Source organism: Physeter macrocephalus, chromosome 2 (genome assembly GCF_002837175.3).
Source record: "Physeter macrocephalus isolate SW-GA chromosome 2, ASM283717v5, whole genome shotgun sequence".
In the NCBI taxonomy this organism is placed as follows: domain Eukaryota; kingdom Metazoa; phylum Chordata; class Mammalia; order Artiodactyla; family Physeteridae; genus Physeter; species Physeter macrocephalus.
Window position 1 is genome coordinate 39,047,236 of NC_041215.1, and position 27,675 is coordinate 39,074,910.

The following is a 27,675-nucleotide window of genomic DNA, read 5'->3' on the forward strand; positions in this document are numbered from 1 at the left end:
TTTTGCAAGTGAAAAACTAGGGAAACTGGCTGAAGGGTATAAGGAATCTCTCTGAATTATTTCTTACAACTGCATGTGAATCCATAAAAGCATCTCTTGTAAGAAAAGAATAAGTAAATCACATTAAGAAGAAAAAAAATGAAGCATCTAAACTAGTTAAGCACTACTACAATGTGATAATTCCCTACCCAGTACCAAAACAAAAAGAATATAATGTTCAGATCCCATTTTCAAATCTAGACATGCTGATCTAAACTTTTGACTGGCTTCTACAGTTACTGACAGAACAAGGTCTTTAAAATAATGGTACAGGTTACAGCATAGCCTGTTACTTTATGAGCAAATTGGGAAAGCCACTCTCCAGATTATATGAAACTTACAAACAGGGAAAGAAAGAATAAAATTTCAGAAAACGAAAACAGACTATATTGAAAGCCCTAATTAAACTTTCTTAAATAAAACAGCCTGAGTTTTATATTTAGCTGGTATCAGGATTCTTTCTTAATTATATTATTACCTTTTTTTGTCCACAGGAGGCAAAGAAACGCTGCTGCTTTTCCACTTAACTTTGACATTCTCCTGAAAAACAGTTCTATTCAAGGCAATGAAGTATCGTTCCAAAACAACGAGTCTCTGCTTGAGCCTCAGGGCTGAAAGGGTGGTGGTGGCTGACTGGATGGCCAGAGCTTGTTGCTCTCTAACCAACACAGAAAGACACTCCTTCAGTTCATTCACCTCTAGAAAACAAGATAAAACATCCAACCTCTGAATATCATGGGCACAGTTTGTTGTAACGTTATAAAATGGGTAACAATAATAGGTAATAGCTGAGTGCTTAATATGTGCCACAAACGGTTTACACTTTTACACACTTTAGGTAACCCTCACAGGTACCATTAAGAGGTAGTACTGTGCATGCATTCTATGGAGGAGGAAACTGAGGCACAGAGTGCTTGCCCAAAGTCACCCAGCTGAGTATGGCACACGGGAGACCACTCTTAGCCACCATGTTATACTGCCCCTCCGTAAACATGGTATAAAAGTTTTTAACACAAAATTGTGAAGTCAATCCTTATCAGCAACACATTTCCTAGACAGAGAGAAAAACTGTATCCAGTATTTTCATGTTATGAAACCAAATCCAAAATAAAAAGTTTCAATAAATTGCCCAGCATACATGACTGATGAGAGGTAATACATTTACTGGAATATTTCAGAGAAAGATGAAGTAACTAATCAGAATGTGCTATGGGTAAGTAGTATTTCATTATACTATTCTCTCTACTGTGCATGTTTGAAATTTTCTACACTTAAGGACTTTTTTTTTTTAGGTACCTAGAAGAAAACTATGTGAATGAAACTAACTAAAAGGAGACTTGTCTTACAATTAAGCATAAAGCTGCCTTAAGTTGAACTGTAAACTAAGTTACCTTCCACCAACCCCCTATACCAATAAAGCACCCAGTGGTAACGAGAGCAGGAGATGTCCTGTGCTTGTTTTTCTATCTCTGATATTTATTAGCCATGAGGCCAAAACAGTCATCGCCCTGGAAGCCTCATATCCCAAGAGACAAAAGTCACACACCTACTGACTTCCCCTAGATGGAAGACATTTATTTTTTAGCTACCCATGACCTAAACATGCTTTTCCTATGGGAGAGGAGGAGATCATAGAAGGCAACAGATGGATACACCTCACCACTCTCTAGGGAGGCCACCAGGACAAAGCTTCCCTCTCCACACACAGGAACTATGGCACAGAGATGCACATCCAGACACCAGAGGTTGGATGCTAAGTCTGGAAAGCTCCACTAGCTAAAATGGCTGATCATTATAGAAAACTAGATGGAAAAAATACGTTTTTTTGTGTTTTGTGTGTGTTTTTTTTTTTTTTTAAAAATACTTTTGGGACTTCCCTGGTGGTCCAGTGACTAAGACCCCATGCTTCCAATGCAAGGGGTGAGGGTTCGATCCCTGGTCTGGGAACTAAGATCCCACATGCTGCACAGCACGGCCAAAAAAGGAAAAAACAATTTTTTTTTAAATACAGATTTCAGAAACACTAAAAGCAATGTAACAGAAAAATATGAGAAACACATTAATAAAATAAATGTTAAAAAAAATACTTTAAATTCCAAACTAGGCTCAAAATGAAGAAGCAGAAAGATTTATACATGAAGTACCATCCCTACCCTTCACAGGCATCATTGCAGAATCACCCTTGGCCCAGCACTGAGAGGTGCCTGAGGCCCCGCATACATACGGGAGACTTCACTGAGACAAGCCCTGCCAAAGACAGTTTGTCTACACATCCCCCATGCAGAATTTCTTCCAGAAATCAGGCCTAAGAAAAGCTTTACCTTCCTGAATAATCACTATGTTTTCTACTTTGAAATACTAATACGTCTCTCTTCTGTGTGGCTACAAAGCCCAGAGACAACCGTGAAGCTCAAACAGTGCCTTCGTGCCCTTGAGCATCTGGCTGCTCTCCTTCTTGATGTCCTAAGGGTGCTTGCCCTGCCCAACTCCTAATGCCTAGTCAGTCAGTCATTTATTGTAGGATACCTTGAAACAAGTAGGTGAGTAAATAAAGTAACAAAGAAACAAATCATGGAGACCATGGGGGGAGCCAGCAGAACTCCCATCCCCTCCTGGCAGTAACGAGGTATAGCACACTCTTGCCCTGCCAGAACAGTGTCACAGAAAACCAATCAGAGTCTCAGAACATAACATGAAGATGTCCATGTTTCAACAGAAAGTCACTCATCACATCAAGAGCCAGGATGATCTCAAAATAAATTTTAAAAAGACAATCAATAGATGGAAACACCAAGATGACAGAGACATTAAATACTCTCATAAAGATTTTAAAGAAGCCACAATAAAAAAATGCTTCAAAAAGCAAAAACAAACACACTTGAAACATATGAAAAAATAGAAAACCTAAGACAAGAAAAAGGAGATTTATTTACAAAGGAAAAAAAAAGAACCAAATGGAAGTTTTGGAACCAAAAAACCTAATAACCAAAATAAAGTTTGGTGAAAGGGCTCAACAGTAGAATGGAAAAAAATAAAGATGAATCACTAAATTAGAAGCCAGAAGTTGCCAATCGAATAAGGAGAGAAAATACACTGGAAAAATAAAATTGCACTGAACTGAAAACATGCTAGAAGGGTTCAATGGCGCATTACATGAAGCAGCAGAAAAGCTCAGTAAACTCGAAGACAGGGCACTGTAGTTCACCCAGTCAGAGCAACAAAAAGAAAAAACAATGAAAAAATGTGAAAATAGTTTAAGGGATATATGACACAATATCAAGCAGACTTCACAGGGTCCCAGAAGGAGAAGAGGCAGAGAAAGGGACAGAAAACTTATTTGATGTAATATAGGTATAAACTTCCCTAACCTGGGGAAGGAAACCGACACTGAGATCCAAGAAGTCCAGAGAGTTCCAAACAACAGAAAACTAAAGACAACCACAACAAAACACATCATAATTAAAACATCAAAGGTTAAAAACAAGATGAAAATCTTAAAAGCAGCAAGAGAAAAAACAACTTGTTAGATGCAAAGGAACCCCTATAAGACTGAAGATTTTTCAGCAGAAATTTTGCGAGGCACAAGACAGTGGCATAATATATTCAAAGACTGAATGAAAAAAACTTCTTTACCCAACAAATATATCAAGCAGCAAGTGAAGGAGAGAGAGTTTTCTAGACAAGCAAAAGTTAAAGGAGTTCATCATCAGTAATCTAGCCTTAATAGAAATGATAAAAAGAGTTCTTTAAGCTGAAAAGAAAGAGAACTAATTAGTAACAAGAAAACATTTGAAAGTATAAATCTCACTGGTAAAAGTAAATATATAATAAAGATAGTGGATTAATAACTTAAAAACTGAGTATAAAGGTTATACGACAAAAGAGGTAAAAATAACTATAACAAACAATTAAGGGACATATAAGATAAAAAGCTGCAAATTATGACATCAAATACACAAAACATGGGAGAGGAGGATAAAAATGCAAAGCTTAGAATGTGTTCAAATGTATGTTTATTTATAAACAGAATGTTATAAATACAAACTGTTATATGTAAGCTTCATGGTAGCCACAAAGCAAAAAACTATAGTAGATACACAAAAGATAATGAGAAAGGAATCTACGCATACCATTAAAGACAATCACCAAATCACAAAGGAAGAGAAGAACCACAAAACAGCCAGGAACAAAACAATTATCATAACAGCAATAAAAACAAACCTATCAATAACTGCAAATGTAAATGGAGTAAATTCACCAATAAAAAGACAAAGAGTGGCTGAAAGGATAAAAAAAAAAAAAGAACTCATCTATATACTGCCTACAAGAGACTCACTTCAGACCTAAGGACACAACACACAGACTGAAAGTGAAGGGATGGAAAAAGATATTCCATGCAAATGAAAACCAAAAGTTGGGGTACCTATATTTACATCAGATAAATAGATTTTAAAACGAAAGTGTAATAAGAGACAAAGAAGGGCATTACATAATGAAAAAGGGGTGAGTCCAAGAAGAGAATATAACATTTGTAAATACTTATACACCCAACATAGGAGTAACTAAACATAAAGCAAATCTTAACAGACCTAAAGGGAGAAATTGATAGCAATACAATAATAGTATTGTATTGTAGTACAGTAAAGGACTTTAATACACCCCTTACATCAACAGATAAATCATCCAGATAGAAAAATCATTAAAATAACATCTGCCTCATATGACATGTTAGATCTGATGACCTTAACAGATATATACAGAACATTCCACCCAAAAGTAACAGAATACACATTCTTCTCAAGTGCACATGAAACATTCTCCAGAATATAACGTATTAGGTCACAATAAACTTAATTAGACTGAAATCACATCAAGCATCTTTCTGAACCACAAAGTTATGAAACTGGAAATCAATTACAAGACGAAAACTGGAAAATTCACAAATATGTGGAGATTAAACAACATGTTACTGAACAACCAATGGGTCAATGAAGAAATCAAAAGAAAAACAAAAAAAATACCTTGAGGCAAATGAAAATGGAAATACAATATACCTAAATTTATGGGATGTAGCAAAAGCAGTTCTAAGAGGGAAGTTCAGAACAATAAATGCCTACATCAAAACAACAAGAAAAATCTCAAATAAACAAGAAACCTGATAGCCTAAATAAACACCTCAAGAAACTAAAAACAAAAACCAAATAAACAAAAAAAAACCACAAATGAAGCCCAGTGATTAGAAGGAAGGAAATAACAAAGATCAGAGTGGGAACAAATGAAAGAGACTACAAAGACAATAGAAAAGATAAATAAAACCAACAGTTGTTTTTTGAAAAGATAAACAAAACTAACAAACTGTTAGCTAGAATCACCAAGAAATAAAGAGGGCCCAAATAAATAAAATCATAAACGAAAGAGGAAATGTTACAGCTGGTACCACAGAAAGATGAAGACAACTTAGAAGAAATAAATTCCTAGAAACATAAAAACTGCCAAGACTGACTCATAAAGAAATAGAAAGTATGACCAGACCAATTACTTATAAGGAGACTGAATCAATAATTAGAAACCTCCCAACAGGGCTTCCCTGGTGGCACAGTGGTTGAGAGTCTGCCTGCCAATACAGGGGACACAGGTTTGTGCCCCGGGTCGGGAAGATCCCACATGCCGCGGAGTGGCTAGGCCCGTGAGCCATGGCTGCTGAGCCTGTGCGTCCCGAGCCTGTGCTCCGCAATGGGAGAGGCCACAACAGTGAGAGGCCCGCATACCACCAAAAAAAAAAAAAAAAAAAAAACCTCCCAACAAACAAAACTCCAGTACCAGTGGGCTTCACTGGTGAATTATGCAAAACCTTCAAAGAAGAATTAACACCAACTCTTCTCAAACTCTTACAAAAAAAAATAGAAAATGAGGGAATACTTCTAAACTCATTTTACAAGGCCAGCATTACCCTGATACCAAAACCAGACAAGAAAACCACCAGGCAAGAAAATTATAGGACAACTTCCCTGATGTTCACAGATGCAAAAAACCTTCAACAAAATATTAGCAAACCAAATTCAACAATACATTAAAAGGATCATACATCATGATCAATTGGAATTTATTCCAGAGATACGAGGATGTTTCAACATCCACAAATCAATCAATGTGCTATACCACATTAACAAACTGAAGGATAAAAATCATGTAATCATCTCAATAGATGCAGAAAAAGCATTTGACAGAATTCAATATCCATTTATCCAAAAGCTCTCACAAAAGTGGGTACAAAGGGACCATACCTCAATGTAATAAAGGCTATATATGACAAGCCCAGAGCTAATATCATACTCAATGGTGAAAAACTAAAACATTTCCTCTAAGATCAGGAATAAGACAAGGTTGCCTACTCTCACAACTTTTTTTCAACACAGTATGTGAAATCCTAGCCACAGCAATCAAACAAGAAAAAGTAATCCAAACTGTAAAGGAATAAGTAAAACTGTCACTGTTTGCAGTGACATGACAGCATACATGGAAAATCCTAAAGACACTCCAAAAAATTACCAGAACTTGTCAATGAATTTGGTAAAGTTTTAGGATACAAAATTAATAAACACAAATCTGCTGCATTTCTATTCATGAACAATGAACTATCAGAACGAGAAATTAAGAAAACAGTCCCATTTACAATTGCATCAAAAAGAATAAAGTACCCAGGAATAAATCTAAGGAGGTAAAAGAACCGTAGTCAAAAAACTGTAAGACACTCATGAAGGAAATCAAAGACTACACAAACAGATGGAAAGATATATTGTGCACATATACTGAAAGAATTAATATTGCTTAAACGACCACACTACCCACCTACAGATCCAATGCAATCCCTAACAAAATCCCAATGGCATTTTTCACAAAACTAAAACAATAATTCTAAAATTTGTATGGAAACACAAAAACTCCGAATAGCTAAAACATTCTTGAGAAAGAAGAACAAAGTTGGAGGTATCATGCTCCCTGATTTTAAACTATACTACAAAGCTACAGTAATCAAAACAGTATGGTACTGGCACAGAAACAGACACATAGATCAATGGAAAAGAATAGAAAGCCCAGAATGAACCCATACTTATATGGGCAATTAATCAAAAAGAGGTAAAAATATACAACGGAAAAAAGACAGCCTCTTCAACACATGATGTTGGGAAAACTGGACCGTTACATGCAAAACTGGACTACTCTCTCACCATGCACAAAAAAAATTCAAAATGGATTTAAGACTTAAATGTAAGACCTGAAACCATAAAACTTCTAGAAGAAAACAGGCAGTACACTCTTTGACATTGGCCCTAGCAATATCTTTCTGGATATGACTCCTCAGGCAAGGGAAACAAAAGCAAAAGTAAACTAATGGGACTACATCAAACTAAAAAGCTTCTGCAGAGTGAAGAAAACTATCAACAAAAGGATAAGGCTGCCCACTGAATAGGAGAAGACATTTACAAACAATATACCTGATAAGGGGTTAATATACAAACTATACGAAGAATTCATTTAACTCAACATCAAAACAAACAACCCAATTTAAAAAATGAGCAGAGGATGTGAACAGATATTTTTCCAAAAAAGACATTTAAATGGCCAACAGGCACATGAAAAGACGCTCAACATCACTAATCATCAGGGAATTGCGAATCAAAACCACAGTGAGACAGATACCACCTCACACCTGTCAGAATGGCTATTATCATAAAGGCAACAAATAAAAAGTGTTGACAAGGATGTGGAGAAAAGAGAAGCCTTGTGCACTGTTTGTGGGAATGTAAATTGGTGCAGCTACAATGGACAACAATATGGAGATGTCTCAAAAAATTAAATATAGAACTACCATATGATCCAGCAATTCCACTTCTGGGTATTTATACAAAGAAAACAAAAACACCAATTAGAAAAGATATAAGTACCCCTATGTTCATTGCAGCATTATTTACAATTGCCAAAATACGAAAGCAACCTAAATGCCCATCAATAAATGAATGGATAAAGAAGATGTGATAAATATAGATACAGATATACACACACACACACACACACACACACACAAAATATTACTCAACTATAAAAAGGAATGAAATCTTGCTATTTGCAACAACATGGATGGACCTAGAGGGTATTATGTTAAGTGAAATAAGTCAGATAGAGAAAGACAAACACTATATGATTTCACTTATATATGGAATCTAAAAAGCAAAACAAATAAATAAACATAACTAAACATAAACAGAGTCAAAGATACAGAGAACAAACAGGTAGTTGCCAGTGGGGAGAAAAGTGGGAGGTGAGGGAGATTAAGAGGTACAAACAACCAGTTGCAAAAGAAATGAGTCAGGGCTAAAATATGACACAAATGAACCTATCTACAAAACAGAAACAGACTCACAGACATAGAGAACAGACTTGTGGTTGCCAAGGGGGAGGGAGGGCGGGGAAGGATGGATTGGGAGTTTGGGGTTAGCAGATGCAAACTATTATATATAGAATGGATAAACAACAAGGTCCTACTGTATAGCACAGGAAACTATATTCAGTATCCTGTGATAAACCATAATGGAAAAGAATTTTTAAAAGAATGTATGTATATGTATAACTGAATCACTTTGCCATACAGCAGAAATTAACACAACATTGTAAATCAACTATACTTCAATAAAAAAATGAGTTATGGGTATGAAATGTACAGGGTGGGGAATATAGTCAGTAATTAGGTAACATTTTTGTATGGTAACAGATCATAACTAGATTTATTGTGATGATCATTTTGAAATGCATAGAAATATCAAATCACTATGTCATATAACAGTAAGTAACACAATGTTGTAGGTCAATTCTACTTCAAAAACAAAGAAACAAACTCATAGGAAAAGAGATCAGATTTGTGGTTACCAGAGGTGGGGGGTGCAGGGAGAGGGAATTGGCTGAAGGGGGTCAAAAGGCAGAAACCTCCAGTTATAAGATAAGTAAGTACTAGGGATGTAATGAACAACATGATAAAGATAATTAATACCACTATATGTTAATATGGAAGTTAGAAGAGGAAACCCTAAGATTTCTCATCACAAGGAAAAAATATTTTTTCTATTTCTTAAATTTTGTATCTATATGAGATGATGCATGTTCACTGAACTTTCTGTGGTAATCATTTCATGATATTTGTAAGTCAAACCATTATGCTGTACACTATACACTGCGATATGTCAATTATATCTCAATAAAACTGGAGGAAAAAAAAAGTGAAACACAGAATTACCACATGATCCAGCAATTTTACTCCTAGGTATATACGCAATGAATTGAAGCAGAGACTCGAACTCGTGTACACCTATCTTCTTAGCAGCACTATTCCCAATAGCCAAAAGGTGGAAGCAACTCAAATGCCCATCCACAGATGGATGAACAAAATGTGGTATATACATACAATGGAATATTATTCAGCCTTAAAGAGAAAGGAAATTCAGACACATGCTACAACATGAATGAATCTTGAAGACATTATGCTAAATAAAGTAACAAGCCAGATACAAAAAGACAAATATTATGACTCCACTTATATGAGGTAACTAGACTAGTCAAAATCCTAAAAACAGAAAGTTAGTGGCTTCCAGGGGGCTAGGGAAGAAAGGGGAGTTATCATTTAATAAGTACAGAGTTTCAGTTTGGGAAGATGAAGAGGCTCTGGCAATGGGTGGTGGTCATAACTGCACAACAGTGTGAATGTATTTAATGTCACTGAACTGTATACTTAAAACTGACTGAAATGGTAAAATGTATGTTATGCACAGTCTATTATAATATTAAAAAATTTTAAGTTTAATTTTTAAAAATTCTATGACCAAAAAAAATCTACCTACTCTATCTAGCAAATGAGTGCTGGATCAATCGTTCCAAAGTACCAAAAGTCCAGAAGATCATAATACCTGGTTGCCTGCCCCACACCCAGCTCTCTAGGATTGATTTGGCCCTATATGCAGGTGCAGGAGTTTCTTCCTCTTCTTTTTTCTCTTTGTCATTCAGATCTTCTTTCTTTGTTCCAATCTGCATATCAACACCATCATCTGGAAAATTTTTTAAAAATGTAAGTGTATAAATTGCTTTTTAAAATGTAACATCCACTTGCCAACACCATCATCTGGAAAAAAATTTTTTTAATGTACATGTATTAATTGCTTTTTAAAATGTAACATCTCTTTGCCAGTCCCTCCCAGAAATGGAAAGGTTAAGTTACAACACACATCATTAGCTGACCATTTGATGGTTGGGAAAAAAAAAAATACATGACTCATCAACATAACAGAAACAGTGTGATTTATTAAGTAATGAATAGCCCAGTGACCCTTTTAATTTAAAAAACTGATATTCAAATTGTTCTTTGAAGCATGTCTTCCAAAATATTCCAATTTCCTACTACATCTCACAACTAAGGAACTTAGTCTTTGATATTAACATTAATAGTTTTTATCCAGTGATTCCCAACTGCTGTGTGTCCACGGGAAGGGAGTATGTGGAATAGGAGTATGAGTCAAAAATCATTTTCAACTCTATACGTTGCCCTACTCCACCACCAACTGAGAACCAGTGCTCCACAGGGCCACTGCCACTGATGGAGTATAATTCAGGAGCACTGCAATACAGCAGAAAATTGAGAACCACGACTTTAGGCCACTGACAAGTTTCAGTCAAGAAGTTAAGAGAGAACTAATATTAACATTGAGGTGTAAATGTGTCCTAGCCTAGAAAGTCCTTACTAAATGAACTATTTTCTAAATGACATAATTAGAAATATACAGTTGACCCTTGAACAACATGTGCAGTCGAAAATCCGCACATAACTTATAGTCAGCCCTCCACGTCTGCAGTTCTTCCAAGTCCAGCAATTCCAACAACCAAGGATCATGCAGTGCTGCATTATTTACTACTGAAAAAAAAGCCTGCTTTTATGTGGACCTGTACAGTTCAAACCCATGTTGCTAGCGTCAACTGTACATCTAAATCTGTGAAAGAGAATATATCATATCACAAACAGTAAGGAGTATCTAAAAATACCTAAAACCAACAAGGGACAAAAGAAACTCCTACATTCTATAAGAAAAATATCAGATATCCAATAGAAGGAACCCCAAACAGCGAATGCTATGAAGAGATACTCAAATTCATATTTAGAAAAATATAAATTAAAATAATGAAGTATTACTTTACACTCACCAAATTCACAACTGTTAGAAAGCTAAAATATAAGCTCCAAAGCAGTAATTTTTTTTCCTTTTTCATCTGGTTTTGCTCTCTGATATATCCCCAATGCCTAGAACAACGCATGCCAGGGAATAAGCCCTCAAGGATGAGTTCAATAACTAAATAATGCCAAGTGTCAGTAGAAATGTAGGGCTGGAGGCACAAATCTTCAGACAGAGCTGGTGGGAGGGTGGACCCCGCAGCCGACCTGGAGAGCAATCTAGTACAGCTGAGTTACATGGAAGGTCCTCCAGTCGCGCCAAGGGGCTATGCCCACAGAGCTCTCACACAGGCCTGGGATTGGGAGGACGTGGAAGACAGAGACCCGCAGCAGTCTAATGACCCTGGACACAACTTAAAAATACAGTGCTTGGGCTAAAGAACCACACACACTCCACGTACACAAACTTACAATGCATGCACATTGTACAACAGTATGTTTTAAATGGCACAAAAACAAATACATTACAAAGAAAACACCTAAAAATATGGATTTGGAAATGGTGTGCCAGGAACTGACAAGCGTAATTTACTCAACCCTCTGCCCCTGAGGCCCAAGAAAAGGCCCCTGTCACCAGTACACCTCATGTGTCGCATTCTTTCAACCTCCTGCAACAGCTATGGTTAACAGTACCTCCTCCATTTACAGAAATATCCAGGGAGTTCCCTGGCGGTCCAGTGGTTGGGACTCTGCGCTCTTACTGCCGAGGGCCCAGGTTCAGTCCCTGGTCAAGGAACTGAGATCCCACAAGCCGCGAGGCACAGCCCAAAAGAAAAAAAAAAAAAAGATATATCCAACAGATATAGCCAACAAGCTCCTGGTTAATAAATATAGATTTTTTTGTAATGTGTACTTTTCATACATTACAGATGTAAAACCACACAGCACCTCTAAATTAAGTACAGATTTACTTGAAGTCATAGAAAAACTCAGGCTCGGAATCAGGTTCTCAACCCTTATCATACATCAGAAGCAGGGGGTGAGGGACACACACACACACACACACACATACACACGCATAAACACATACACACACATTTTTAATACTAAGCCTCAGTTCTATCACCAGAGATCCTGATTCAGTTGGTCTAGGGCATGGCCTGGGCACCAGCATTTTTAAGTTCCCAGATATTCCTAATATTCCGCCAGGTTTAAGGACCATTGGCGTAGAAGGCAAAACCTTAATAAGACAATGCAAATTCAACTGACCAAACAAACAATGGCTATTTTAGATATCATAGGCACTCTCACTGTAACAAATTAAGGTCATGGAGAAGTAAATAAATCTTTTTAAAAAGATAAGACAAGTTAGAGAAAGGCCAAATAACTTTGGCACTTCTGTTTTTCACAAATTGTTCATCTTTTCACTAAAACTTGAATCATGAAATAATCGTTACTGAGTTTTGTGACTAAGAAGAGAGATTTGTTAATTTTTGTTTTTTTCACAAGTGTGAGAGAAGTGTCCAGGCTTGGCAACCTGATTATTGGAATTCAATCTTTTTACAAGCAATGAAGCATTGCTTATTGTCTCTTAGCTCCAGTTCCATCCGCAGTAAAGCTCAGAAGCTCACCTCCAGCCTGCTTTGCGGCCAGGGAGTACCAGCGTCTGTGTGGGGGACTTGGCCACAGCTCCCATGTCGCCCCTTTTGAGCCTCATCAAGGCAAAGACAAAATGACCGGACTGGCTGTGGATCCCACCCCTGGGGAGGTTGACTGGCATTCCCTGGAAGAAGAGGTGGGCCATCAGGACCCCAAATCTTCCCTGTAACCACCCAGAAGATCCTCACTATGAGTGACTGGACAGGGACAGGAACCGAAAGCCTGGGCTTTATCTGGCTAGAAATCTAAACTACTGGGGAATGTGGAGGAGGGGGAGGAGGGAGAGAGGGGCACAGAGGGAGAAGAAGGGTGCACTTTGGGAAAAGGCAAGGCTGCAGCGGAGGACGGCATCCATGCATCCACCTCTGGGCTGGAGGTCCAGTACTCTCCCACTACACCACTCTGCTGCCTCTGTCACAACGAAGATCCTGATCCCCAAGGTGGTAGAGAAAACACCCAGGGCAGCCACGGGCACAGCAAAGTGGTTAATTCAAGCCCAATGTAAGCCCAGGATCCTTAAACCCTATAAAGTAACCTTAGCCATGGGGAGTCCCCTTACCCTGACAATAGTGAAGCTTTCTGGAGAAAAACAAATTAAATTTGAAACAAAGGTCCACAATTTAACCCAAGTGGAACTCCAAAGTTTACTGCAAGAACTTATACAATAAGAAGACACTATGACACATAGTGGCACTATGGTGCCACTATGACACAGGTTCTGAATTAACTTAAAAATCTGCTGAAATGTACCAACTGGCAATCCTTCATGAATTTAAATCAATACTGGGGCTCAAATTACAGGTATAGCTGGGGATCCCACTAAATCTAAACAAGGCAGCCCATATAACCTTAGGGGAATTACTACATATAATCTAGAAGACAAATAAATCTGCTTCACCTTAACCATCACATTATTGCCTTGTCTAAACTCTCCATGGTCACAGCACCCACTGCCCTAAAATATCCCATAGTGGGCATGGACACTGAAACAATGAGTAATAAATTAAAATTAAACTAAGTGGGACTTCCCTGGTGGTGCAGTGAGTGGTTAAGAATCTGCCTGCCAATGCAGGGGACTCAATTTCAAGCCCTGATCCAGGAAGATCCCACATGCCGTGAAGCAACTAAGCCTGTGTGCCACAACTACTGAGCCTGCGCTCTAGAGCCGGAGAGCCACAACTACTGAAGCCCGCACGCCTAGAGCCCGTGCTCCGCAACAAAAAGCAGCCACCGCAATGAGAAGCCTGCGCACCGCAATGAAGAATATCCCCCGCTCGCCGCAACTAGAGAAAGGCCGCACGCAGCAACAAAGACCCAATGCAGCCAATAAATAAATAAATAAAATTTTTAAAAAATTAAACTAAGTATTTAGCAATTACAAATTGGCTTGACAAACACAGGACCTGTTTATGGGTTGAATCGTATCCTCCCAAAAGATGTTCAAGTCCTAGCCTCCAGTACCTGGGAATGTGGGAATGTGACCTTATTTATAAAACTAAGGTCTTTGAAGATAATCAAATTAAAATGAGGTCATTAGGGTGGGCCCTAATCCAACGTGACTGGTGTCCTTACAAAAAGAGGAAATCTAAGCACGGAAAGATATGCACAGAGGAAAGACAATATGAAGACACAGGGAGAATATGACCATCTACAAGCCAAGGAGAACGCCTTGGAACAGAGCCTTCTCTCACAGCCCTCCGAAGAAAACAACCCTGCCGTCACCCTGATTTTGGACCTGCAGGGTCCAGAGCTGTGAGACAACACATTTCTGTTGTTTAAACCACCTAGTCAGTGGTACTTTGTTACAGCATCCCTAGGGAATTAATACAGATACGCCCACCCCCACCCCGTTTAGCACCCTCAGAGACTCCTTCACTGAAGAGGCTTCAGCAACCTTCTCTCATGCCCCCTGGGGTCTCTGGAACACATATGACTAGCTGTTGCCCTGGGGCTTCAGATGCAAGAAACTGCGCTTCTTAGCCCTGCACTATACTGTACCTCATTAGCTTGGAAACTGCTGGTCATGAGCTTTCCTGAGAACAGAGGCTGGCCCCAGGTGCACATTTTTACAAACCCTTGGGACACAGCCTTTTAGAGTTGCTCTTTTTGGGCTCAAGGACCCTAGGAATCTCTACCCTCACAGTTACCCAAAATATAAATCAAAGTCTCTACATATATTAAGACCACACTATGAGGCCTCAACTGCCTTATCCTTGTAAGGACGAGGACACTCCTTACCCCTTTAGAGCTCCAGACACACTGATAGTGACCAAGGCGCTCACTCTGCTTCTCAGAACACACATGCGGGTCTCTTAGAGAAGGTGTCCAATGACACTTCTGCCTCCCCTATAGGGGAGGCAGCAAGTTTACTGAGAAGCATAAGAGGCTCCTCAAAGAACTCCTATTTAAGTTACAATGTGGCAAATGGAATTTTGTCACTATTGCCACAAGCACTGAGCAACCGAAACTCACGCACCCTGGGGAGGCACACTCCCCCACACCAATGGCACACGGGTCGCTCAATCGCCTGTATCGACAATAACAGAGGAGACTTGTACAGTTCATGCTTTTGACAACCACCTCCCCGTGCGGTCCTCCCTCTCCTGGGCAATGCCAACTCACTTCCTGGGGGCATTCTCCTCCTCCCTAAAAGTCACGGTCATCACCAAAGTTTAAACTGATGTCATAGCATCAGAAGGCCAACTGTGGTATAAGGCCTGAAAGTAACGTTCTACATTTTTAAAGTGCTGAAACAAAACCACTATCAATCAGAATGCTGTATCTAACAAAAATATCCATCATTCTCAAATGAAGAAAAACTAAGAGAATCTGGGCTTCCCTGGTGGCGCAGTGGTTGAGAGTCCGCCTGCCGATGCAGGGGACACGGGTTCATGCCCCGGTCCGGGAGGATCCCACATGCCGCGGAGCGGCTGGGCCTATGAGCCATGGCCGCTGAGCCTGCGTCTGGAGCCTGTGCTCCACAACGGGAGAGGCCACAACAGTGAGAGGCCGGCGTACTGCAAAAAAAAAAAAAAAAAAAAAAACTAAGAGAATCTGTAGTCAGCAGACCTGTTCTGATAGAATTACTAAAGGAAGGTCTTAAGATAAGGGAAACAATACCAGAAGGAAATCTGGAACAACCAGAATGAAGAATGAGTAACAGCAATGGCATACACCTGAATAAGTGATCAACATTTCATACAATGCACCACCCAACAACAGCAGAACAGTCATTCTCTCTAAAGTACACACTGAATACTCACCAAGACAGACCACATCCCCAAAAGGTAGGACTTAAGTAGAGGGGACAAAAAGGAAGCAGCTAATGGAAAATGAAAATAAGCTTACATGTACTATACAAAGTATCTGGCCAAACAACAGGGCATTATCCTTTTTAATCCTTACAAACAATTATTCAAGGAGGCAGCCTTTTGTCTCCCGTTCACAGATGCGGAAGAAACTGTACCTCACAGTGCAGCCCAGCCACAGAGCTAGGGTTAGAACACAGTGCTGGCTCTAACTGCTAGGCCCTGCTCACCGGTGGGGTCTACCTATAAGGCTGGGAGCAAACTCCAGCCCAAGGCTGGTTTATGTATGGTCCAAAAGCTAAGAAAAGATTTTACATTCTTAAATGATTGAAAAGTAATCAAAAGAAGGATAATATTTTGTGATGAAAACATTATAAAAACTTCACGTCAGTGTGCACTTAGTTTTGCGTATGGCTGCTTTGGCACAACTGCAGGGTTCCATAATTACCAAATAGTTAGGGTCCCCAAAGCTTAAAATATTTACTACCTGGTCCTTTAGAGAAAGTCTGCAACCCCTGATGTGCACCTTGCTGTAAATTTTACAAATAAAAAAAAAGAACTCAAAATGCTCATTTAAATACCAGCCATATCATCTCTCATCCAGGGTGAAAACCTTTGACAATTCACCAGGAAGCAGACAAGAAGCATCACTAAGCACACCTCAGGTGTTACTCTCAGGAGCATACATGGGAACATTTACAATAGCAAAGGCAGGAGGAAGTCACGAGGATGCAAAAACAACCAAGAAGAGCTCCACAAGCAGCTCCAAGACAACACGCACAGTACCTCCAGTATTTGTCAGCTCTCCTTTTCATCAACGCAGGGCTCAAAGTTTACAGAGAGAAAACAAACAGAACATAAACTGTTACGGAACACCCACACATCGCAGATTATGGAAAGCTGCGGACAGCGGGTAGCAGGGTAGCTGACCTTCCTGAGGTTCCAGGGCAAAACCCTGAAGGAGACGAGCAGATTCCAGGAGATGGAACCAGGACTGGATAACTTTAACACATTCCTGTCAGTTACAATGAGGAGGTTTTTTACAACCACCCAATGAGATTTCCACTCAAAGCACTGTCTCCAGGACCTACAGAAAGAGGAGTGCCAAGGCAGAAAGGCTTGGGGCCCAGGGGCCACAGCAAAATAGAGGTAGGAGGCACCCCTTCTGTGCAGCTCCCCACAGGTGGGTCGGGGACACAGCTGGAGGGGCGCTCCTGGAACAGCCCAGGGCCACCATCAGGGAGACCTGCATTCTACTGTTCAACAAGGTTCAACTGTGTTTTGAAGAAAGCTTATTCACTAACATATGCTTCTCAAAAAACAGACTGTAGTAAAAAACTATGGGTATCTAAGTGTATTAGCGAGGATTCTCTACAGAAACAGAGCAGGGGTGTGCGGCGGAGGTGGGTGGAGTATGTGCATGTTGAGGGTGGTGAGGGAAACATTTATTTTAAGGAATTGGCTTCCACAATTGTGGGGATTCAATGCCAAAATCTGCAGGGCAAGCCAGCAGGATGAAGACCCAGGGAACAGCTGATGTTACAGTTTGAGTCCAAAGGCAATATGGAGGCAGGATTCCTTCTTGCTGGAGGGAGGTCAGTCTTCTCTCTATTCAGGCTCTTCGACTGATTGGATGAGGCCCACCCACATTACAAAGGGTAATATGCTTTACTCAAAGTCCATGGATTTATTTATTTTTAAAAAAAAAAATTTATTTATTTATTTTTGGCTGTGTTGGGTCTTCATTGCTGTGCGCAGGCTCTCTCCAGTTGCAGTGAACGGTGGCTACTCTTCGTTGCGGTGTGCGGGCCTCTCATTGCAGTGGCTTCTCTTGTTGTGGAGCACGGGCTATAGGCACGTGGGCTTCAGTAATTGCGACACATGGGCTCAGTAGTTGTGGCTCACGGGCTCTAGAGCGCAGGCTCAGTAGTTGTGGCGCACAGGTTTAGTTGCTCCGTGGCATGTGGGATCTTCCCAGACCAGGGTCCGAACCTGTGTCCCCTGCATTGGCAGGCGGATTCTTAACCACTGTGCCACCAGGGAAGCCCCAAAGTCCATGGATTTAAATGTGAATCTCATCCAAAAAATCACCTTCACAGAACTATGTGGAATATTACTTGATCTAATAAATACCTGGGCACCACGGCTTAGCAAAGTTGATACATAAAATTAACCATTACACTAAAGGTCCCAATTAATCAAACATTAGATAAAAAGAGATACAGTATATGTTTTTATATGACATTGAAATTTTTTTTCTATTTACAAAGAAGTACAAGTATAATTTTAAGAGATTTTAGGTGTGAAAACTTTCTAATGGAACACAAACACAGAAGTGGCCATTCAAATTTCCCTTGACTCCACTGTATTATAAAGATACAGTGCAATATTTATATGTCTAGCTCATTTGATTAGGGATGTAATGCTGGTAACATGGCAACTTCGCAAACAATGCAAAGATTTTAGGAGCAGATTAAGGAAAAAAGATGCCTATATTCATTTAATGGAAAAATTTAATTCTCACATGAAAAATAAAGTGATCCATCAAGTCGATAACAGGATTTTTTTTTTTTTTGGCCATGCCGCATGGCTTATGGGATTTTAGTTCCCCAGCCAGGGATCGAACCTGGGGCTCCAGCAGTGAGAGCACCGAGTCCTAACCACTGGACTGCCAGGGAATTCCCAATAAATGGGATTTTAAAAGATGGAGAAATAAAATTAAGGAAGACCTCTCAACAGGCATGAATAGGGTTAAAAAGCTGAAAGCATCCACCTGAGTGACACATAAAAGGGCACTCATCTTCAGTGGCCCATCCTCCACTGGGGAACTGGTACAGCCCTAATCAGCCTGAAGCCATGACAAGACAACTCACTAACTCATGACACAAATTCTGATTGGATCCCTCCTGTATATACAGTACTCTGCCAGGTGCTGGGGGTACCAGGGTGAAATGACAGAGCCTGTCCTCAGGGCTCAAGGCGGATACAGCGCTGTTACAGGCAGGGCGAGCGACATGAGAGTAAACACAGGGGCCCTGGCTCCTCAACTCAGGGACCCTCCCTGGCAGCTCTTGCATCGCTCTGTTGTTTTCTTCATACCTGTTTTCTTCCCACTGCCGTTGGTATATAAGCTCCAGGAAAGCAGGAACCACTCCTGGCTCATTCACCACCACATCCTAGCGCCAGAAACCACCCTCACCAACAGCCGGATGAGTCCGTGAATCAATGAGCAAATGAATGAAGGACCCCCATGCTGCACAACTCACTCAGTCTCCCCTGAGGAGCGTGCATCCCTGGGACTGCAGTGTGGAGAAGGATCTGGAAGCTCCGATCCACAGAGCTGCCCACAATGACCCATGGGCAAAGCAGCCTGGCTGCAGTCTGGGCTGTGCTTCCTACCCACCCACTGGTCTCTCCTCGACTCAGTGGAGCTGGGCCCAGGAGGGATCAATTTACTGACTTCAAAAAAGGATAAAATAAAGTCAAGCCAGAGACTGAGGGTTAGACTCTAAATGCTGTACCGTTTCACATTGTTTGTACACTTCTAAATTCTGGTATACCTCACATCCTAGAAGGCTTTAATTTCTATTGAAAATAAAGTGTGTATGTTTCATACATGCACTTATATGCCCGTAAGTTACCTCTGGAAAGATACTAATAATAGTAATAATACTCCTGAGAAGGAAGAAAAAAAAAAAAAGGTGGTAACTGAAGAATAGCACTGGGAAGGAACTCACTCTTCACTGAAAGGTCTGTGTTAGCTTTTGAATGCTATAAGTGAGGCATGAAATATAAGTATTTATTAATAAGATAAAAATGTTTAAAAGTTCCAACACTGAATTTAAAAATAAATATGTGATATAAAACATTTGAATTCATTCCTGCTGCAACTCCCTTAATCAAAAACAGGAGTTCCAGTCTCTCAGGCAGGCATGTCCCTTCACAAGCTGATTTAACACAGGAACATGGGACATCCTTTATCCTAGGTACTGGCACCTCCTATGTGCCAGGCACTGTGCTCAGTGAAGGGGACCCATGGGGACAGGACACTGACACTCCCGCCTGCACCTGAACAACCACAGTGAGAATCACAAACCCTTAAATAGCACAAACTGGGAGCCAGGCACTGTTCTGCACATGTCATAATCAACTCATTAATCAACTCAACAACCCTATGAAGTAGGTGTTTCATCAATCCAGAGATGAACCTTTTGCAAATTTCAGCATGTCAAATTGATATGCATCAGATTCATGGGCAGCACATTCTCTCCTGGTGATAAATAATACCACGTCTTACTACTGAGGCATCTTAGCCTTGCTGAAATGCATTTCTTGCCACCCAGACAGTGCTCAGAGCATACATCTCACCCACAGCCTTGGGCTGGTAAGGAGAGCTCCCCCTCTGCTGTGGCCCCAGGGTCTGTGTGCCTCATCATCTCACAACCCAACTGCAAGGCCAGACACCAAAATGCTGACCGGATTCGTCTGAGGTTGGATAAAACTGTGGTGGAACTTTGGATGATTAAAAGTAATTCAGGTGCTCACTTTGGCAGCACATATACTAAAATGGTAACGATACCGGGAAGATTAGCATGGCCCCTGCATAAGGACGACACACAAGTTCATGAAGTGTTCTTATACATTTTGTGCCCTTCCCCACCATCTTGACACCCTCTGCTCACACACACACACACACACACACACACACACACACACACACACAATTCAGACTCATTCAACAGAAAATCCTATGGAGCCAGCAGATTCTTGATATCAGTACCCTTCATTGTATTTGCATATTTTCTTACCTCTGCAAGGAACTATTAACTATGAAGTCTATTAAATCTAGTGGTACTCCTATTCTCCTATTTATTAAAGAATAATAAAAACTTACATAATCTAAAAAAATGGAAATCAAGAATCCCCGGAAAAGAAAGAACCTTCTGATACTTCAAAGCGTGGCCAGCCTTTTGAGGGGGGAAAAAAAACATCTCTCAGAAATGGACTATATATAAAATAGATAATAAGAACATACTGTAAAGCACAGGGAACTCTATTCAGTACTCTGTAATGACCTATATAGGAATAGAATCTAAAAAAGAGTGAATATATGTATAACTAACTCACTTTGCTGTACAGTAGAAACTAAGACAACATCCAATAAAAAAAAAATTAATTAAAAAAAACTCTCAGAAATGGAACCCTTGTGCACTGTCAGTGGGAGTGTAAATTGGTACAGCCATTATGCAAAACACTATTGAGGCTCCTCAAAAAAATTAAAAATAGAACTACTATATGATCCAGGATTCCCACTCCTGGGTAAATATCCAAAGAAAATGAAATCACTATCTCAAAAAGATATGTGCATACCCATATTCACTGCAGCATTATTCACAAAAGCCAAGACACGGAAACAACCTAACTATACATCAACAGATGAATGGATAAAGAAAATGTGTATGTACACACACACAAACACACATACACAGGCACTCTCACACAATGGAATACTATTCAGCCATTAAAAGAAGAAAATTCTGCCATTTAGAACACCATGGTTGACTAGGACATTACACTAAGTGAAATTAACTCAGACAGACTATATGATCCACTTACACGTAGAATCTAAAAAGGCTTCAACATAGAGAGTAGATTGGTGGTTGCCAGGAGCTGCACGGGTCGGAGACATCAGTCAAAGAGTACAAACTTCCAGTTATAAGAAAAATAAGTTATGGGGATGTAATGTACAACACGGTGACTACAGTTAACCGCAGAGTCCTGTATACTTGAAAGCTGCTAAGAGAGTAACTGTAAATGTTCTCACCACACATCAAAAAATGGTAATTATGTGAAGGGATGGACGTGTTAACTAACCTTATTGTGGTAATCATTTCATTTGCTATGTATATCAAATCATCACACTATACGTCTTAAACTTAAACTTATGTTAATTACATCTCGATAACTATGGAAGGAAAAACATCTCAGAAACTGCTAACTTAGAGACGCCTTTACATTTAGAATTTAAATTCACATACTCCAGGTGAACCCTTAGATAAATCAGACTGACTTGAGAACTCTGGTTAAAAATGGCTCTACGTCCATTCCCCGATGTGCTAGCAGTGTAGCATATAACACAGCATACAGGATTTCTAAGCCTTGGGTTTGTTTTCTCAAGGAGAGCCTAGTTAATCTGAATTTTCTCAACTGTCTACTTGAGTTTCACTCATCAGAAAGTTGACATAACTTCCGCGTGTAAGACTGTAAAAATATAAGATTACAGACTCACTCTAATTGAATTATAAAATTCTGACAAACTTTTTTATATCAATAAAAATCGTATTGTTCTGTAGTGTATTACCTTAAAAGTAACGTTCAAATCTTTCATTAACTTACACTGGCCCCAATATTAAATTGATTTAATCGAGAGCTAATCTGTGAACCCCTGTACAAATGCTAAGAGAAAATAACTAGATCATCAGTCACCAAGCACAGGTTAACAAATAAATGCACACATGCCTTTGCCTCTTATTGTTACCGCATGGCAGTATTCAAAACCGCCTTTGCGCCTCTTAATGAGCACATTCTTCTTGCTTATTAAACATATAAAATGGGACCCTTATAAAGTGGACTCCAGAGCTCTGCTAAAATGCTCTAACACCTACTTCCCATTTTTTTATCTGTCGTATAATAAAAATACATATTTGGTCTTTGCTCTAGGTTCCTGGCACAGAGCTCCTAAAACCCTTGGAATTTACTGAGGAGTGTCTTTTGATACTCATAACAAGCCCCTTTCCACTGTACCTGAGTTTATGCTAATGAGCTGACTCAGCGTGGGGCCTCTAGATAGCTTCATGATGTGGGCTGGATACCAGAAGGACCAAACAGTGATTAGAGGCCAAGAACTATCAGGTCCACCCTCTGACCTCCAGAGAGGTGGGCTGAGATTAAATTATAAAATCTCTTGAACAACAGAATTCGGGGAGATTCCAGGTTGGTGAACACATAGGTGTGCTGGGAGGGTGGAGGGCCCAGAGAAGGCATGGAAGCTCTGAGCTCCTTTCCTGAAACCTTGCCGTCTGCATCTCTTCCATTTGGCTGTTCCTGAGCTGTATTCTTTAAAATAAACCAACGAAGTGTTTTCCTGCATTCTGTGAGTTGTTCTAGTGAATTACTGAAACTGAGAGGGTCATGGTAACCTCTGAATTTGTAGTCAGCCAGGCAGAAGTGGGAGTAGTCTGGGAACGCCATTTGAGGCTGGCATCTGAAGCGGAGGTAGTCTTGTGGGACCGAGCCCTTAATTTGTGGGGGGCCTGAGCTAACTCCAGTAGTTAAGTGTCAGAAGTGGATTGAATTATTAGCTATCCAGTTGGTGCTGGAGAATTACAGAGGTGGTGTGGAACCACTATCAGAATTAGAGGCTACTTAATTTAGATAAAAATCATAATTAACATGGATGGTTGAGATTAAATCAGAAAGAATGGTGGCAGAGAAATGTAAATATATAGGCAAGATGATAAATGTTACTATCAAGGAATAAAGATGAAAGAAAAATAGGGACTTCCTCGGCAGTCCAGTGGTTAGGGCTCTGCGCTTCCACTGCCGGGCGCGCAGGTTCAATCCCTGGTGGGGGAACTAAGATCCCACATGCCGCACAGCACGGCGCAGCCAAAAAAAAAAAGGAAGGAAGACAGTAATTTTTGTCTTAAAGGAAAATGTCCAATTATGCCAAAATGTGAAAGAAGACGGTAAGAGATAAGTAAGCAGATAAGTAAATTGCAGAAGATTTGAGGGAAAGGGAACTTTATCTGCCTAAGTTAAACAAAACCTGCAAAAATGTGTCAGAATTGACGAAGTTGATCAATAAACAAAAGTGTGAGCCCTTTACTACCAGGCTGGGCTTTCTCTCTGGGACTACGGCATAGCCATCCTCAAGCCCAGATCAGCTTCCTCTGAAAAGCTGTTTGATGCCACCTTCCCAGGATCAGACTCTAAACTCTGAACTATAAAATTGTCAAGGTATTTTTACACCAGATGTATCTGGCACTTCCTAGACGACCAGAATAACAAACAGTGGCTCCCACATCATGGAGTTCATGATGTAACACCCACATGCAGTAAGAAAGATGGGATGCTCCGTATTTCTTCATGAGCTCACAGCTATCATGAGAGCTTCCCTGTGCTTCAGGGCCACAATATGGGAGAGCCAGCATATCAAAAAGAGAAAATCAGCATTCCCTTGATTAACTTCATACAGGTAGGATGTTATTTAAACAAACACACTGCAATTCCCAGGATAGTGGGAGGCTCTAGAAATGCTTCCATGCCCCGCTGCCTTTGCTATGTTCTAACCCCCAGGATAGACAAGGACCAAATCCTCACACAACAGCCAAGAAGCCCACCCTGAAAAAGATTTTACTCCTGTCCGTTCTGATAATGTTGCTAAGTCTATAATCAATCAACTGGAGCCTCAAGTTTTATCATCTGCTCCCTTCTAAAGCTAAAGGCCAGAAATTGGGTCTTCAACAAACAAAAGCAATAGCACCAACCCTGTAGGGAACAGACTCCAGCAGAAGCTGATATCACTGCTTCCAACAGACATCAGGCAGGCCCCCAGGAGTGGGTTAAGTTTTACATAAAGGACTCAAGATTCAAAGCGCTAAGAATTAACTATGAAGGACAGAATATATTTATGAGTGAAATCTAACTGTGGTCATGTTTTTTTTTAATGTTCTTTTTTCTAAGGAGCACATGAGGAAGCTCTTTTCCTCTCTCTGTCTCTGAAACTCCCAATGTAATACACTGTAGCTACAGACAGACACAACATACTATCTGACAAGCAAGCATCATCAGCAGGACTGAAACACATTAGAAAGGCAAATTCCCAGGCCCTATCCCAACTCCAAGTAATCGAGAGCTCTAAGGGCTGGCCAGGCATGGGTGTCCGACCAAGCCTCCAGGTGATCCTGATGAACTAGAGTTTGAGAACCCTTAGGCTTTTAACCTTTAGTGTATAAGCGTGTCCCCCGGGAGTGTGTCCACCGAACCAGCAGGCGTACCCTCCTGCATTCACAGGCAGCGGGGCACTCAAAGAAGTCCACGTCTCTCCAGGCTGGCCCACCCACATCCGCCATTCCGTTACCCAGCACACTGCTGCTCTTCGCCTCCTCCACCTGGAGGCCTGTGCTCCTTTCTCCCCGGGACCCCACACACCACCGCCCTTGAGCCCAGGCCAGGTCTCCCTGACAAACCACAGGGAACGCTCCACCTCGGAACTCCTCCAGCCCTGGTTGTGGGTAACATCACGGGGTCTTCATCATCCTGTTACACACCTTGGTTATATAGATGCCTTTTCTGCCCCAATAATCATGAATTATTTGGGGAGAAAGGCCACATTCAATGTTTTACACCCTCCACAGAAAAACTATAAAACTAGCAGGAAAGTTGTATTCTTAAAAAAAAAAAATCAAAAACTCATCTCATGGAACACATAACTAAAGAGTACTGACTAGACAAAGGAAAAAAAAAAAACTCAAAACAATGAATGCACTTAAGTACAATATGAAGTCAGAAAAAGCCAAAAATAAGCTCCATAAAACTACAAAAAGTTGGTCCTGATGTCAATAAATTACATTTGTAATGCAATAGAAGCAGCAATGAAACTTTTTCAAGAGGCCTGGCTAAGCAAAATAATGGCCAGTGTACTTCTACTATCTGCATAGACTGAGAAGGTTTATAATAAATGAAACAGCTCATGATACTTAAGTTCTTCACATAAAGGCCAGCCCTAAACAAAAATAAAAAAATAAGCTTAGCGTATTTTTTAGTAGCGTCCTAACTTTCCTTTCCTTATATCCTATTCCCTCCTCTACTTTCCTCAAAATAATAAATACAAACAACCTTAAACAGGGTTGAAAGAAATGTTCACTTAAAAAAACGTATATGACTACAGTCTAGCCTGTCTTTTGTAGGGCAGGCCCCCAAAAGGAAACACAAAAGCTTACTACGGGGCTTCCCTGGTGGTGCAGTGGTTGAGAGTCCGCCTGCTGATGCAGGGGACACGGGTTCGTGCCCCGGTCTGGGAAGATCCCACATGCCGCGGAGCGGCTGGGCCCGTGAGCCATGGCCGCTGAGCCTGCGCGTCCGGAGCCTGCGCTCCGCAACGGGAGAGGCCACAACAGTGAGAGGCCCGTGTACCATCAAAAAAAAAATTAATTAATTAATTAATTAAAATAAAATAAACTTTTACTGAACGTCAAAAAAACTATTCAGTTGGGACCGACATAAAGAACAATTACACTTTGCTTTCTAACCACATGATTTTTTTTTGCGGTACGCGGGCCTCTCACTGTTGTGGCCTCTCCCGTTGCGGAGCGCAGGCTCCGGACGCGCAGGCTCAGCGGCCATGGCTCACGGGCCCAGCCGCTCCGCGGCATGTGGGATCTTCCCAGACCGGGGCACGAACCCGTGTCCCCTGCATCAGCAGGCGGACTCTCAACCACTGCACCACCAGGGAAGCCCTAACCACATGATTTTTAAAAGAACAAAGAACAAAAAATATTCATCAAATGTAATGAGTAAGAAACACACTTTGAATTTTTCCACGTAATTCGCTTTTCTCAGAGTATCTTTTAGAACTAATGTGTCACAAAAAACATTTTGGGGAATGAGTTTTAATGCATTAACAAATACTGGAGAGCTGAGACAAACAGGCACAAAAACTTTAAAAATATACAGAATGGAAAACCATAATTTAAAAAGATACATACACCCCAATGTTCACTGCAGCACTATTTACAATAGCCAGATCATGGAAGCAACCTAAATGCCCATCGACAGACGAATGGATAAAGAAGATGTGGTACATATATACAATAGAATGTTACTCAGCCATAAAAAGGAACGAAATTGGGTCATTTGTAGAGATGTGGATGGATCTAGAGACTGTCATACAGAGTGAACTCAGAAAGAGAAAAACAAATATCGTATATTAACACATATGTGTGGAATCTAGAAAAATGGTACAGGTGAACCAGTTTGCAGGGCAGAAATAAGAGACCCAGATGTAGAGAACCAATGTATGGACACCAAGGGGGGAAAGTGGCGGGGGCGTGGTGGTGGTGTGATGAATTGGGAGATTGGGATTGACATGTATACTCTGATGTGTATAAAATAGATAACTAATAAGAACCTGCTGTATAAAAAAATAAATTAAATAAAATTCAAAAAATATATATATATACAGAATGAACTACTAAAACTACTAAAACATTACAGAGTGAAAGAAGCACAAAACAGCACAGATGACTACATGATTCTATTTACATGTAAGTCTAGAACAGGCAAAACTAATCCACGGTAGAGAAAGATCAGACCAGTAGTTGCCTCTGAGCAGAGAGGGCAGGGGTGAGCCAGGAAGGGGCACGAGAGAACCTTCGAAGTGAGAGTAATATTGAGGGG

The 27,675-nt window shown here is 40.3% G+C and overlaps 1 protein-coding gene and 1 non-coding gene across 2 annotated transcripts in view; one reads left to right on the forward strand and one right to left on the reverse strand.

The window, feature by feature from the left end:
* HERC2 (HECT and RLD domain containing E3 ubiquitin protein ligase 2) overlaps positions 1-27,675 on the reverse strand; it is a 234,930-nt gene that overhangs the window by 193,563 nt on the left and 13,692 nt on the right. The window contains exons 4-5 of the mRNA XM_024117104.3: positions 9,996-10,133; positions 518-737 (exon numbers count right to left, since the gene is read on the reverse strand). Coding sequence (XP_023972872.1) covers positions 518-737; positions 9,996-10,133 — 358 coding nt within the window. The remainder of the gene's footprint in view (positions 1-517; positions 738-9,995; positions 10,134-27,675) is intronic.
* On the forward strand, positions 20,753-20,859 carry LOC112062513 (U6 spliceosomal RNA). The gene has a single exon (XR_002890769.1). It is a non-coding gene; the product is annotated as a U6 spliceosomal RNA (small nuclear RNA).